The 14876-nt window shown below is 38.2% G+C and overlaps 1 protein-coding gene across 3 annotated transcripts in view; it reads right to left on the reverse strand.

Moving 5' to 3' along the window:
• Window positions 1-11347: 11347 nt before the first annotated feature.
• The window catches only part of LOC105035660 (uncharacterized protein At4g15970), a 68165-nt gene continuing 64636 nt past the window's right edge, over window positions 11348-14876 (reverse strand). The window contains exons 3-6 of one of the 3 annotated variants that reach the window (XR_012135449.1): window positions 12917-13398; window positions 12666-12763; window positions 11882-11980; window positions 11658-11792 (exon numbers count right to left, since the gene is read on the reverse strand). Coding sequence is in view for 1 of the 3 variants with exons in the window: in XM_073245950.1 (XP_073102051.1) it covers window positions 11636-11792; window positions 12917-13398 (639 nt within the window). In the remaining 2 variants the exon portion in view is untranslated. Of the gene's footprint in view, window positions 11793-11881; window positions 11981-12665; window positions 12764-12916; window positions 13399-14876 lie in introns of all 3 variants that reach the window. The other 2 variants (XR_012135448.1, XM_073245950.1) reach the window with 2 other exon arrangements.

A 14876-nucleotide genomic window follows, 5' to 3' on the forward strand; every position in this document is an offset into this window, starting at 1 on the left:
TTGTGCTGTAGTCGCTGGCACCAGTTGTATGCTTCTCCTTTAGTAAATAAGCTGCATATCGAATCTTTTCTTCATCAAGACACTCTTGGATAGCGAAGGCCTTCTTCATCTCCATTATCCAGTTGTCAGCCTCCAAAGGTTCAGTAGTCCCTTGAAAGCTGGAGGAGCAAGCTTTTTAAATTCTGAAATGTTGTTCCATTGTACTGGTTGCTCTCCATATTGTGGTGGTGGATGCTGATGTTGTTGTGTATCTCGTTGTATCTGCTGTTATTCAAGTATTTGCTGCTGTATTTGTTGTTGCGCTTGTACCATCTGATTAGGTCTGCATTAACTAAGCCATATCTGGTTCCTGACGTGCTCTCGAAGTACTCCTATTAGGATCTACGACTCCCTCCTCCTGAGGGGTGCCACTGGTCAAATAGGGAGTGCTACCATCTCGTGGTTGTGATGTCTCTCTTGCAATTCTTGAGTAGTTCTTGTCATTCTACGGGGAGGCATGATAACCTTGTAGTAGTAAAACTTTATTAGATTCATTTATCTATTTGTTAGGATAGGTTTATTATGATGCTCATACTTTAACGTCCCAATATTTTAATGTTTATCCACCTACACTCATACTATATCAAATTTTATGTGTCATAATTTATCCACTTATGCTCTGATACCATATTAATTGTCATGCCCCCAATCCGAGATCGCGAGCAGGAGGTCGCGGCAACCGCCGCATACTTATGAAGAACTCTCTCCATAAGCATGCAAGTATCTCATCATGATATCAATGCATCACAGCGAAATAAATTCAAATAATTATTATTCAACTTTAATTCAAGTAATTAAATCAAATATCTTACATCCAATAAAATTTTACTAAAAATAAAACAATAGATCTAAGTTCAATGAAGTTGACAATGCTAAATCTCGCCTATAAAAGCTCTGTCCCAATATTTCTTCCCACGCTCGTAATTAATTATCTGAATCTGAAAAATAGAAAGAAAGGTAATGAGCTAGACAGCCCAGTAAGTAACAAATATCTCAACTAGATATTTAGATATTATATAATTTTCAAGAACAATGCTGCAAATAAACATAAAAATATATTTCATGCTGATTTATACAAATCCAATCTTTTCAAATATTCACATATAATATAATCATAAATCCGATTCGATTCAAAACACTCGTAACTCAACAGCCTCGACTATGACCAATGTTTAACTCCCATTGCGGGGTCCACTGAATACCAGCGCACAACCCCCACTGGTAGGGTCCACAAATACTAGCGTACAACCCCACTGACAGAGTCCACTAAATACCAGCGCACAACTCCCACTGGCAGGGTCCACTGAGTACGAACGTATAATCCCCATTGGCGGGGTCCACTGAAACATAGTTAGGCTGAGAGCATAAATTCGGTCTGTATCAAAACATTTTTGTATCATAATATACATAATCTTTCACTGAACATGTGCATAATCGATGTACCATAATATTTTAAAAGCACTTTTCTTTGAAAACATAATTTCATAAATCATGCATAATTTTAGAGAATAATTATTTATTTTCAGAATAAATATGAAATATCTCAAGAAGATGGTTCATTACTTACCTTTCACAGAGCATTGGATGAATAGATCGACTAACTTCTAGGAGATTCTTCAGTGCCTATTATCCAAAATTATATTTTTACATTAATTTTAATTCAAAATTAAATCTAAACAAATTTCAAATTAAAACTCACTTAGAATCAGACTCTTTCCTAAACTCGATCAAAATCATCAAAATGAAGCCTTTCACTACGCTAATCTTAGAAGGATAACTTTGGAGAGAGAAATCCATCAAGAGAGAGAGAAACAATCTAGAGAGAGAAAATTTTAGAGAAAGAAAGTAAGGGTTGAGACTGAAAGAAGAGAGAGAAACTCTCTCTCATTTTTATTTTATTATTTATTCATTTTTTTTCTTTTCTTTTCTTTTTTTCTTTTCTCTTTTTCCTTTTTTTTCTTTTACTTTTCTTTTTCCTTTTTCCTTTTCTTTTTTTTTTTCTTCCTTCTACTTCTTCCCGTGGCCTCCCTAGGTGAAAAAAACTGAAACAGGGGACCGAATGGTCCCCTCATACGATTGGCCGACCAGCGATCGGTCGGCACAGGAATGGCCGGTGGCCGGAGAAGAGTGCACCGCCATCCCAAGGGTCCCAAATCGGTGGCCGGCGACGACCACCGACGTCCAAAAATCAAAAAAAATCGAAACCTCTCCCACGACAAAATCCAATGACTCCGATCATCGACGAGCGTGCACACCGGCACGGGAAGGAAGGGAGAGAAAAGAGGAAGAGAACCATATGCTTACCTCGAGCTCCGGCGACCTTTTCGGCGAGGAATTACGGCGGGCACAGTGACAGTTTCTGCGAGCGATTTCCTGCGATCTTCGTCGTTTCGCTCCAGGATTCTTTGGTAGGAAGAAGGGAGAAGGGTCTCCCCTTTAAATAGAACCGGAGGAGAGGAATTTGACTCCTCTCTGATGAGGTTTCTAACTTCGATTAGGAGCCGGTCGGAAGAAGAAGACTCCCTGCGGGAGTCTTCTTCATTTTTTTTTTTTTGGGCTGGGTTTAAGATCCAATGAGCCGGATGTTACAAAAACAAAGGTAAATGGTGGTAATTATATGACCATGCTATGATCAAAGACAAATACACTGGTAATTTAACGTAGGGTTTGGCTCTGTTGTGGCTTGGTTTCAATGGGTACCAGAATATTTTAAACTAGTGATTGGTGAATTTAGTTACTCTCTTTGTAATTTAACTAGTCTTTCTAAAATCATGGTCATGGCTGACAGAACTAGAAAACCCATTGATTGGGAACATTTTTATTCTGGATTTATCTTGCTTGGTTAGAACTAATGTTTCTGGCAGTCTAGTTAGAACTAACTCTCTATTATTAGTTAATGTGGGACTATGTCGACCAGCTCATCATAAGCAAATAGAAGGTTTCCATTTAGGCCTGGCAATGGATCAAGTCGGGTGTGGGTTTGGGTTGATCTAAATTTGATCTGATATTCCAGCATTTTGATTCGAACTCGATCTGTGATCCTATTCGATTAGATATCGGGTTATCCAATCGGATATCCATCCTATCTAAATAAAATTTTTTAAATAAAAATAGAAGTATTGAACAATAATCTACTATCACTTTTCAGTCCTTGAGATCTTAACTAAGTCTAAAGGCTATAAAGCTCATATTTTATGTAATCGGTCTGTATTTGAATAATATATATATATATATATATATATATATATATATATATATATATATATATATTGTGATAGCCCAAAACCTAGACCCAAGACCAAAACGAAAAAAAAAAAAAAAATAGGGGATCAAAAAATCGGGAAGAAGACTCCCGGTAGGAGTCTTCTTCTCCGGTGAGTCCCGGGCAAATTAGGACTCCTAGGACCCCTCGGAGTCCTAGGGTGCTCTATAAGAAGACCCCTTCCCCTTGAGACCGATCATCGGCCTCTTCTCCCTCTCCTTCCCTCTGATTTTCTCGAAATAAAGCCGCGGTCACCGTTTTGATTTCTCGCCGTGATCGCCGCCGACGAGGTCTCCGGAGGCTGAGGTGAGTCTCCTTCTTCTTTCCCTCTTTCTTCTCCTTCCTCCCCGTGCATTTGTGCGCGGCTGCCGACGACGAAAGTCGCCGATTTCTGGTCGGCGAAAAAGACTCTGTTTTTGATCTATTTTCTTTGAATTTTCCGACGCCGGCGATCGGAATTGATCGCCGGCCCCGCTCCTCCGTGACCGGGGGAGTGGCCCCCGTCGGCCGCCGGCCTCCGCCATGGCGGCCATGGCCCGAACGGCTGGTCAAGGCTGGAGAACCCCCACCGTCCCCTGTTCGGCACGGGAAGAACCAAGAAAAGAAGAAAAAAGAAGAAAAGAAGAAAAGAAGAAAAAGAAAAAGAAGAAAAAGAAAAGAGAAAGAAGGAAAAAGAGAAAAAGAAAAGGAAAGAAAAAAAAAAAAGAAAAAGAAAAGAAGAAAAAAAAGAAAAGAAAAGAAAAGAAAAGAAAAGAAAAGAAAATAATAATAATAATAATAATAATAATAATAATAATAATATATATATATGAACAAATAAGTAAGTAAATAAATAAATAAATAAAAAATTAAAATTGATGAGAGAGAGTTTTTCTCTCTTCTCTCTCTTCTTTCAGTCTGAACCCTGATTTTCTCTCTCTGGAATTGGACTTTCTCTCTCTACTTTCTCTCTCTAGAATTTTCTCTCTCTAGGATGTTTCTCTCTCTTGATGGATTTTCTCTCTCTCCAAAGTCATCCTTCTAAGATTAGCATAGGGGAAGGCTTCATCTGATGATTCTGATCGAGTTTAGAGACAAGCCTGATTTTAAGCGAGATTTTGATTTTGAGATTTGTTAGATTTAATTTTGAATTAAAATTAATGTAAAAAATATAATTTTGGATAATAGGCACGGAAGAATCTCCTAGAAGTTAGTCGATCCGTTCATTCAGTGCTCCATGAAAAGTAAGTAATGAAACATCTTTTCGAGATATTCTATATTTATTCTGAAAATAAATAATTATTCTCTGAAATTATGCATGATTTATGAAATTATGTTTTGTAAGAAAAGTGCTTTTGAAATGTTATGGTATATCGATTTATGCACATATTTAGTGAAAAATTATGACATATTATGGTACAGTGTTTTGATATAGATCGGATTTATGCTCTCGGCCTAACTATGTTTCAGTGGGCCCCGCCAATGGGGATTATACGTTGGTACTTTGTGGACCCTGCCAGTGGGGGTTGTGCGCTGGTATTTGTGGACCCTGCCAGTGGGGGTTGTGCGCTGGTATTTCTGGACCCTGCCAGTGGGGGTTGTGCGCTGGTATTCTGTGGACCCGCCAATGGGGGTTAAACGTTGGTCATAGTCGAGGCTGTTGAGTTACGAGTATTTTGAATCGAATCGGATTTAAGATTATATTATGTGTGAATTTTTGAAAATATTGGATTTGCATTAAATCAGCATGAAATATATTTTTATGTTATTTGCAGCATTGTTCTTGAAAATTAAATAACATTAAGAATATCTGGTAGAGATACTTGTTACTTACTGAGCTGTCTAGCTCATTACCTTTCTTTCTATTTTTCAGATTCAGACAATTAATTTCGAGCGTGGGAAGAAATATTGGGACAGAGCTTTTAGAGGCGAGATTTAGCATTGTTAACTTTATTGAACTTAGATCTATTGTTTTATTGTTTCCAAAAATTTTATTGGATGTAAGACATTTGATTTAATTACTTGAATTAAAGTTGAATAATAATTATTTAAATTTATTCCGCTGCGATGCATTGATATCGTGATGAGATGCCTTGCATGCTTATGGAGAGAGTTCTTCATGAGTATGCGGCGGTTGCCGCGACCCTCGATTCACAAATCTTGGGTCGGGGGCGTGACAATTAATATGGTATCAGAGCATAAGTGGATAAATTATGACACATAGAATTTGACATAGTATGAGTGTAGGTGGGTAAACATTAGGAATATTGGGACGTTAGAGTATGAACATTATAGTAAACCCATCCTAACAAATAGATAAATGAATCTAATAAGGTTTTACTACCACAAGGTTATCATGCCTCCCCGTAGAATGACAAGAATTACTCAAGGAATTGCAAGAGAGACATCACAACCACAGGATGGTAGCACTCCCCATCCGACCAGTGGCACCCCTCAGGAGGAGGGAGTCGTAGATCCTAATGGGAGTACTTCGAGAGCACGTCAAGAATCAGATATGGCTCAGTTAATACAGACCCTAATCAGGATGGTACAAGCGCAACAACAAATGCAGCAGCAAATGTTTGAACAACAACAGATACAACGAGATACACAACAACATCAGCATCCACCACCACAACATGGAGAGCAACCAGTACAACGGAACAACATTTCAGAATTTAAAAAGCTTGCTCCTCCAGCTTTCAAGGGGACTACTGAACCTTTGGAGGCTGACAACTGGATAATGGAGATGGAGAAGGCTTTCGCTGTCCAAGAGTGTCTTGATGAAGAAAAGATTCGATATGCAGCTTATTTACTACAAGGAGAAGCATACAACTGGTGTCAGCGACTACAGCGCAAGCATGAACAAGACGGTGAAATACTTACCTAGGAAAGATTTCGGATTGCATTCTATGATCAGTATTTTTCTCAGAGTATAAGGATCCAGAAAGAGCAAGAGTTTATTTATTTGAAGCAAAAGGGTATGAGTGTGACTGAATATGAAGCAAAATTTATAGAGTTAGCAAAATTTGCTCCGAGATTAGTGGATGGTGAGCAAGAACGTGTTCACAAGTTTGAGATGGGACTGAGAACTGAGATTCGAAAATAAGTGGTTCCATATGAATTGACAACTTATGCATATGTGGTAAACAAAGCACTGATAATTGAAAGGGAAGTCAATGAAGAACGCATGGAAAGGGAAAGAAAGCAAAGAAAGAGAGCACAATCAAATGATACACAAGGGCAGAATAATAAAAACATCAAAAGATCAGCTAAGGGAGCAGTAGACAATAAGACTCAACAGATTGATGGTGAGCCATGCTCCAGATGTGGCAAAAATCATGCAGACAAGGATTGCTATTGGAATACCGGTGCTTGTTTCAAATGTGGTCAGAAGGATCATAAAATTGCTAGCTGCCCGCTAAATACTGAAAATCAAGCTGGCAAAAGAACTCATGAAGGACAACATAAGGGTGGCGGACAGATTTCTAAAACCCAGGGAAGAGTTTATGCGCTTACTCAACAGAATCCACAGGCTTCCAATACAATGGTGACAGGTATGAAAAATTTTGAGGACGAAATTTCTTTTTAGGGGTGAAGAATGTGATAGCCCAAAACCTAGACCCAAGACCAAAACGAAAAAAAAAAAAAAAAAAAAACAGGGGATCAAAAAATCGGGAAGAAGACTCCCGGTAGGAGTCTTCTTCTCCGACGAGTCCCGGGCAAATTAGGACTCCTAGGACCCCTCGGAGTCCTAGGGTGCTCTATAAGAAGACCCCTTCCCCTTGAGACCGATCATCGGCCTCTTCTCCCTCTCCTTCCCTCTGATTTTCCCGAAATAAAGCCGCGGTCATCATTTTGATTTCTCACCGTGATCGCCGCCGACGAGGTCTCCGGAGGCTGAGGTGAGTCTCCTTCTTCTTTCCCTCTTTCTTCTCCTTCCTCCCCGTGCATTTGTGCGCGGCTGCCGGCGACGAAAGTCGTCGATTTCTGGTTGGCGAAAAAGACTCTGTTTTTGATCTATTTTCCTTGAATTTTCCGACGCCGGCGATCGGAATTGATCGCCGACCCCGCTCCTCCGTGATCGGGGGAGTGGCCCCCGTCGGCCGCCTGCCTCCGCCGTGGCGGCCGTGGCCCGAACGGCTGGTCAAGGCTGGAGAACCCCCACCGTCCCCTGTTCGGCACGGGAAGAACCAAGAAAAGAAGAAAAGAAGAAAAAAGAAGAAAAGAAGAAAAGAAGAAAAAGAAAAGAGAAAGAAGGAAAAAGAGAAAAAGAAAAGGAAAGAAAAAAAAAAAGAAAAAGAAAAGAAGAAAAAAAAGAAAAGAAAAGAAAAGAAAAGAAAAGAAAATAATAATAATAATAATAATAATAATAAAATATATATATATATATTTATTTATATATATATATGAACAAATAAGTAAGTAAATAAATAAATAAAAAAAAAAAAAAATTGAAATTGATGAGAGAGAGTTTTTCTCTCTTCTCTCTCTTCTTTCAGTCTGAACCCTGATTTTCTCTCTCTGAAATTGGACTTTCTCTCTCTACTTTCTCTCTCTAGAATTTTCTCTCTCTAGGATGTTTCTCTCTCTTGATGGATTTTCTCTCTCTCCAAAGTCATCCTTCTAAGATTAGCGTAGGGGAAGGCTTCATCTGATGATTCTGATCGAGTTTAGAGACAAGCCTGATTTTAAGCGAGATTTTGATTTTGAGATTTGTTAGATTTAATTTTGAATTAAAATTAATGTAAAAAATATAATTTTGGATAATAGGCACGGAAGAATCTCTTAGAAGTTAGTCGATCCGTTCATTCAGTGCTCCGTGAAAAGTAAGTAATGAAACATCTTTTCGAGATATTCCATATTTATTCTGAAAATAAATAATTATTCTCTGAAATTATGCATGATTTATGAAATTATGTTTTGTAAGAAAAGTGCCTTTGAAATGTTATGGTATATCGATTTATGCACATATTTAGTGAAAAATTATGACATATTATGGTACAGTGTTTTGATATAGATCGGATTTATGCTCTCGGCCTAACTATGTTTCAGTGGGCCCCGCCAATGGGGATTATACATTGGTACTTTGTGGACCCTGCCAGTGGGGGTTGTGCGCTGGTATTTGTGGACCCTGCCAGTGGGGATTGTGCGCTAGTATTTCTGGACCCTGCCAGTGGGGGTTGTGCGCTGGTATTCTGTGGACCCCGCCAATGGGGGTTAAACGTTGGTCATAGTCGAGGCTGTTAAGTTACGAGTGTTTTGAATCGAATCGGATTTAAGATTATATTATGTGTGAATTTTTGAAAATAATGGATTTGCATTAAATCAGCATGAAATATATTTTTATGTTATTTGCAGCATTGTTCTTGAAAATTAAATAACATTAAGAATATCTGGTAGAGATACTTGTTACTTACTGAGCTGTCTAGCTCATTATCTTTCTTTCTATTTTTCAGATTCAGACAATTAATTTCGAGCGTGGGAAGAAATATTGGGACAGAGCTTTTAGAGGCGAGATTTAGCATTGTTAACTTTATTGAACTTAGATCTATTGTTTTATTGTTTCCAAAAATTTTATTGGACGTAAGACATTTGATTTAATTACTTGAATTAAAGTTGAATAATAATTATTTAAATTTATTCCGCTGTGATGCATTGATATCGTGATGAGATGCCTTGCATGCTTATGGAGAGAGTTCTTCATGAATATGCGGCGGTTGCCGCGACCCTCGATTCACAAATCTCGGATCGGAGGCGTGACATATATATATATATATATATATATATATAAAAGATTGGATTCGGATTAGGTAATGGGTTGGAACGGTCACTATTCGAATCTGATCTGATTCGAAATATAAATTTATCGGATTGGGACGGTCACTATCTGAACTTGATCTGATTCGAGATATAAATTTATTGGATTCGGATCCGATCGGATTAAAATCTGATCAATACATTGACCAACCTGATCCATTAGGATCAAATTGGGTGTAATTGCCAAATCCATTTCCATCATTTTGGAAAATGCCATTTCATATGAGAGGAAAAATATCAGGATCATTTTCAACGCAACATCACTCCACAACATGCATATTAAGTATTTATTTGCTGCACTTTATTATATGGGTGTTTACATGATTACAATTGCCAAACTTGAGAAAGATATCTGATGCATGACTAAGTTCGCATGACATGAAATTGAAAAAGCAGCCACAAGGATACCACAAACCCCATCAAGTCACGATGTTATAATTATTTAGCAACCTTGACTGAGTCGAATAAGTCTGTTCGGGTGTTGATGTTTGAAGCTGCATGGATATACATTCAAGAGCTTTAAAGCTCTCTCTTGCACTTCTCTTGCTCAAAATAGAAACAAAATATAGAATAAATAAGAGAAAAGCATAGTCAAATCTACATCATATTTGTTGGCAGAGCCGTTGACCGATTATGCTAAATCCACATCACATCTTTATAAGGCTAAACATGATATATAAGCTTAAACCCAACATTTGCTCGAGCAAGCCAGCTCCTACAAAAATCATTTCAATCCATGTGTAGTTATCCATCCAAAATTGATATAGATATAATTGCTCAAGAAAAAAATAAAGATAGTTAAAATCATCATCCAATAAATTTCAAAAGGCATTTCATCAAACAATGGTGTGGCATCTAGCAGAAAAGATTATATATGCAAACTGAACCTATGCTCTCCACTAGGAGTTGTAATATGGGCATTCATTTAGATGTCCACCATTTTCATTAACCTCTAGATGAGAATTGAACATCTAACATATTCTAAGGTATTTTATCAAACCAAACCTATGCTCTAGCCATAGGCCTACCAAACCAAAACAGTGTTCCAATAGAAGAAAGACGTGCCCCCACGGAGAAGATCAATCCGGCAACGATCATGTGAATGCATGATATCATGGCCACCACCGCACGTTGACGAACACCAATAAGAAGATGACACATTCTTCGACCACCAATGAGCACTGATGTCCGTTTGCTGCAATCTAGCACCTCTTCTCCAATGTTTCTCGACAACAGGAGATGAAAATCGAAAATGAAGAAGCCATAGGATCAGAAATGAAGAAGAAATAAATATTGAAAATGCTTCTGGTATTCTGAAAATTTATCGTTCTAACCATTGAACTTCCTGCTAATTCGTTTCTGGATGTTAAAAAACCTATCCACGATTGTGACTGGTAAAAGAAAACAGCCGGTATCCCATCTGTATCGAACAGTCAGATTTTTTGTACAGAAAATGATAATGCTGATCTTTGGAGCACTGATAAAGATGTCATTTGACAAATCACTGTGTATTGTACTGATACAATATTATAACTGCTGCTATAACAGTTTCTGAGCCTCCACTTATGTTATAAATATGAATTGCAGATATTTTGATAACTATCATGATAATGTGTGCCGTATAACCAGAATCATAGCCGCTGTTTAGAATTTTGTTTCGATTTATAGTTTCAAGTTATAATTTTGTACCAACTAGTAAAGTTTATTCTTTTGATTTGGTGAATAGTAATTTCAGCAGAAGGCATCATTATTTATCTGTTATTTTTTATCAACACATCAGACAAAAGCTGCTATAAGTCATTATTTTACATTTAAAATTCCCTCCGTAGATACATTTGGGCAAATAATAGCCGTTATTTCCCTTGGAATAATGGTGACGCAAGTGAAGTGCTGTTTTGCTTATGTTATTGAAATTTCATATCTATAGACAATGGGAAGGAATGATTCAGTTATTATTGTTGCTCGATTGCTACTACAATAGATCAGCATCCAAGTAATAGACATGATGGGAGGCCTCACGTCTAAAATCATCCTGTTTGTTTTTATTTTTTATGCCATTGTTTGCTGCTCCATCCAGTACAAGGAAAGACGTATGCTTGTCTTTCGGCCATTTTCTTCTTTGAGGCTCACCTGCATAGCTTGGGTTATTGGCTTGTAAATATAACACAAATTTTTGTTCGAAAAAAAAAATTTACTAGCCAAAATCCTATCCAAATTTATAACTTGCGAGATGAGCAAGCTGCGAACTAGTTGAATGATACAGTATTTACTAGCCAAATCCAATCCAAATTTGCTGGATGACATGCTTGTTAAGAGTATTTACATGGAGGTATTCTTCTCCAAATTCAAACAGAATCAGCAATGATAATTGAGCAACAAATAGGAACTGCATCACCAGCAAAAGGAAATGAATGATTCTATAGACTCGATCAGTCGTAACTAATATATAAAAATCTACAGATATACAAATATTGGCAAGGAGTATACATGTCTGATTAGAGCAAAACTTTCCCGTGTATGCTCAAGCCGCTGGATTCAGTAGTTCCCCTCTTCTGCTGTCCTATTTTTGATAATTCTCCAGTCTCCGGTTTCGCCAATCAAGTATTCATGTAGGCAAAGACCAAGGAAATATGTAATCTTGCAAAATTCCACAAAAAAGTGGCGTCTTTCTACCACATCATCAATGAATTCTCTGCAGTGTAGAATATGGCAATCATGTGAGGGAAAACTATACTGAAAAGAAAAGTACAAGAAAGCACATGAACGAGAAGATAACAGGACCTTAGGCATAGCAACTCTCCAAAACTGAAACCATCTAGGTATGATGAACTGTGCATTTGATTATTGGTAACTCACCATGAGTTTCTGGTCTAGTATTTACTGGAAAATTAACTCCATCCGTTATTCACAGATTAATAAATGGATCAAGATACTATCATTAAACATTTAGGCTGGGAACGATCCGCCGGATCCAGCTGGATCGGGAGGGGAATAGAGTGCCAGAGGGGCAGAGAAGGAGGCAGTGGGAGCATGGTGGGAGAGGAAGGGGTCAAGAGCCCCGACATCCACCTGATTTTTTTTTTTCCAGAAAAAAGTACCTGGAGAGGTCATTTTCTTTAATCCCACCAGGATTGGGCCTGTGACCCGGGAGATCTCCTTTGTTTTCTCGTTACCTCCCTCTCTTCCCCTCCAACCTGATCCTACACCAAGCAGGCCTTTTCTAAGACTGTAAGACTGTCATCAACATAACTTGTGATCAAGCTTAAGAAAACATGTCTCCAAAATGAAAACCCCCATTGACCTATCTGGTAACAAATAAGAAAGCCCATAAGCTTGTGCCTCATGGAAAATTAGTCAAACATCTGGTGGTCACATGGCTATACAACTGCACCGATAGTCACATTCATGTAATAGAACCACACATGCATCTTCAAAGGGACACGACACTATCTGGTTTAGTTATAAGATTTACAGAACTAGTTCGATGGAACATGCATGAATTCTGTTTTGTTTATGTAAATAATGCATGCATCAATTTAAGAAATACAGAACTATGACTACTAACCTCTAAAAAAGTGATAGATTGGAACATGAGTAAATAATTTACAGCCGCACATCATCTATCAATCTTCTCCTAGAAAATTTGTTCATATTTCAGCTAGACTGAAACAAAATGAGCACGTCACGACATCAGATTAAAATAGAAAAAGAAATAACTAAAAAAAATCTACAGAGAAGTATAAATATCAGTCATGTAATATAGCATAATATATAAAGCACTGTATTCTATGTTTTATTCTAAAATGTCCATCTTACCTGCAATTTTGTGGCACCCTCCATGAGTACAGGCGAAATCTCTTTATGTTTGGTGGCAGTGACATATAGTTTCTCCAATCATCAAGCATAATTCTTAAATCATGAATTTTGCTGCCCAAACCAATACAACAGTTTGCATGCATGGTACAAACTTTACTTAAATCTTTGCTTGGCTCACAAATCCCACCAAAATAAGCAGTACTCAAAAATCTAATTCTCACTCCTATTTCTGTGAGGAATGGGTCATACTTAATAAAATTAAGCACATCCTGGTCATGCAAACCTGGATGTTTCTCCCGTGATGAGTACCAAAACTTATAAAATTCTATACTTCGGTTGTTAGACTTTACATAGTTGAATCCCCCATTAGGCCTGTTCTCTAGATCAGTGGCATCACCCGTGTAGTGATCACAAGCTATCTGAAAATCTCCATCTGGATAAAATTGTGGCGACGGATCCCGGAACCACATGATATCTGCATCCTGCAATTAAACCAATGATAAAGACATTCGGGAAAGTCTATTATTCCGTAATTATATTTGCATAAATTAAATGGTATGAAAGTTGAAACTATACAAATCAGCACAGAACCATGATTTTTTTACGTTTTCTTTGTTCTGCTGAAAACCATCAACAAGAGTTGTCCAACAGTGCTACTGAATCTATATTTCGAAGCACACAATCTCCTAACAGCATCCGAACATATGCGCAAACACACACACAAAAGGAGAAAAGTGCGCATGCAAGGTGGGGGAGGGAAGGAGGGGGGGCGAGAGAGAGAGAGAGAGAGAGATTACTGCCATGCACCTGACCTTAAAAGATAAAGAAACAAGTCTCCTAAAAAAGGGTGCAAGCAATTAACAGTGTGCTATAACAAACTTCCCTGACAACTCAGGAATTGGACGTCAAGCACAGCACTCATTTCCAATCAATTTTCTATTTCTTTCCAAATTCAGAATGAATACATTTGATAACCTTTAATGTGTGAATGTGTTCTTGAGCAACAAAATTAGTTCACAATCATGAAGATGATGCTGCAATGGCAACAAATGAATGCAAAATATGGTCTTTGGTTTCTCAGAAACAGTGATTCCTGTTACTATATGAGTTATTACTGCCTTGCATGGTAGATTATAACCACTAAGATGAAAAAAGAATCAGTAACAGATCTGAGTTGAAAAGATTCACCTTAAAGTTTTCATTGTCAACTACAAATTTAATCTGAAAACTACAGGTAAAGAATGCCATTCCTCCTATACCATACCGAAAGTTCTCCAAGGACTCCTAATGCTCCCAAAGGGTTCTTTCACCAATAGTATGATTTGGTACATAAGCAGTTCCAACTACAGATCTGCAGGAAGATCTCTATCATAGTTATAACAATGACCACATCAACATCTCCAAGCAATTGAAAAAACAAAAGCCTAGAACAAAGGATAGTGTATGTGGGTGGTCGATGTTATGAAAAGGCCAAAGAGTGATGATAGGAGAATTATCCCTCGCAACAATAGAAAAATGAGCTTGTTGTACAAGCATTGAATTGTTAGTTCTAGAGTTCCTTGACCACTTCTCATCAAAAATTCAAATAAGTAGTTACTAATAGAAATGCCAAAAACCTTTATATAAAATCAAGGATCACCAACTCGAAACCAGACCTCAAGCCGACCGGCCGGCCGGCGGTACAAGTTGATACACCTTTGTACTAGACCATATCGGGCCCGAACCAATACGGCAATGGAGGATAAACCGGAGAGGAAAAGAGAAAGAAAGAGAGAGAGGGAGGGAAGAAACAGGAGGGCGGCGGAGACGCCTGCAATGGCCACTGGAGGGCTACAGAGGCCACGGTCCTCCGCAAGAGAAACTGAAAAGGGAGAGGGGGGAAGGGAGAGGAAGGCAGCCCTTTGACGGCCTTTCCGCCGCCTTTCCCTCCCTCCTCTCCCCTCCCTTCCCCTCTCTCTAT

Source organism: Elaeis guineensis, chromosome 11 (genome assembly GCF_000442705.2).
Source record: "Elaeis guineensis isolate ETL-2024a chromosome 11, EG11, whole genome shotgun sequence".
In the NCBI taxonomy this organism is placed as follows: domain Eukaryota; kingdom Viridiplantae; phylum Streptophyta; class Magnoliopsida; order Arecales; family Arecaceae; genus Elaeis; species Elaeis guineensis.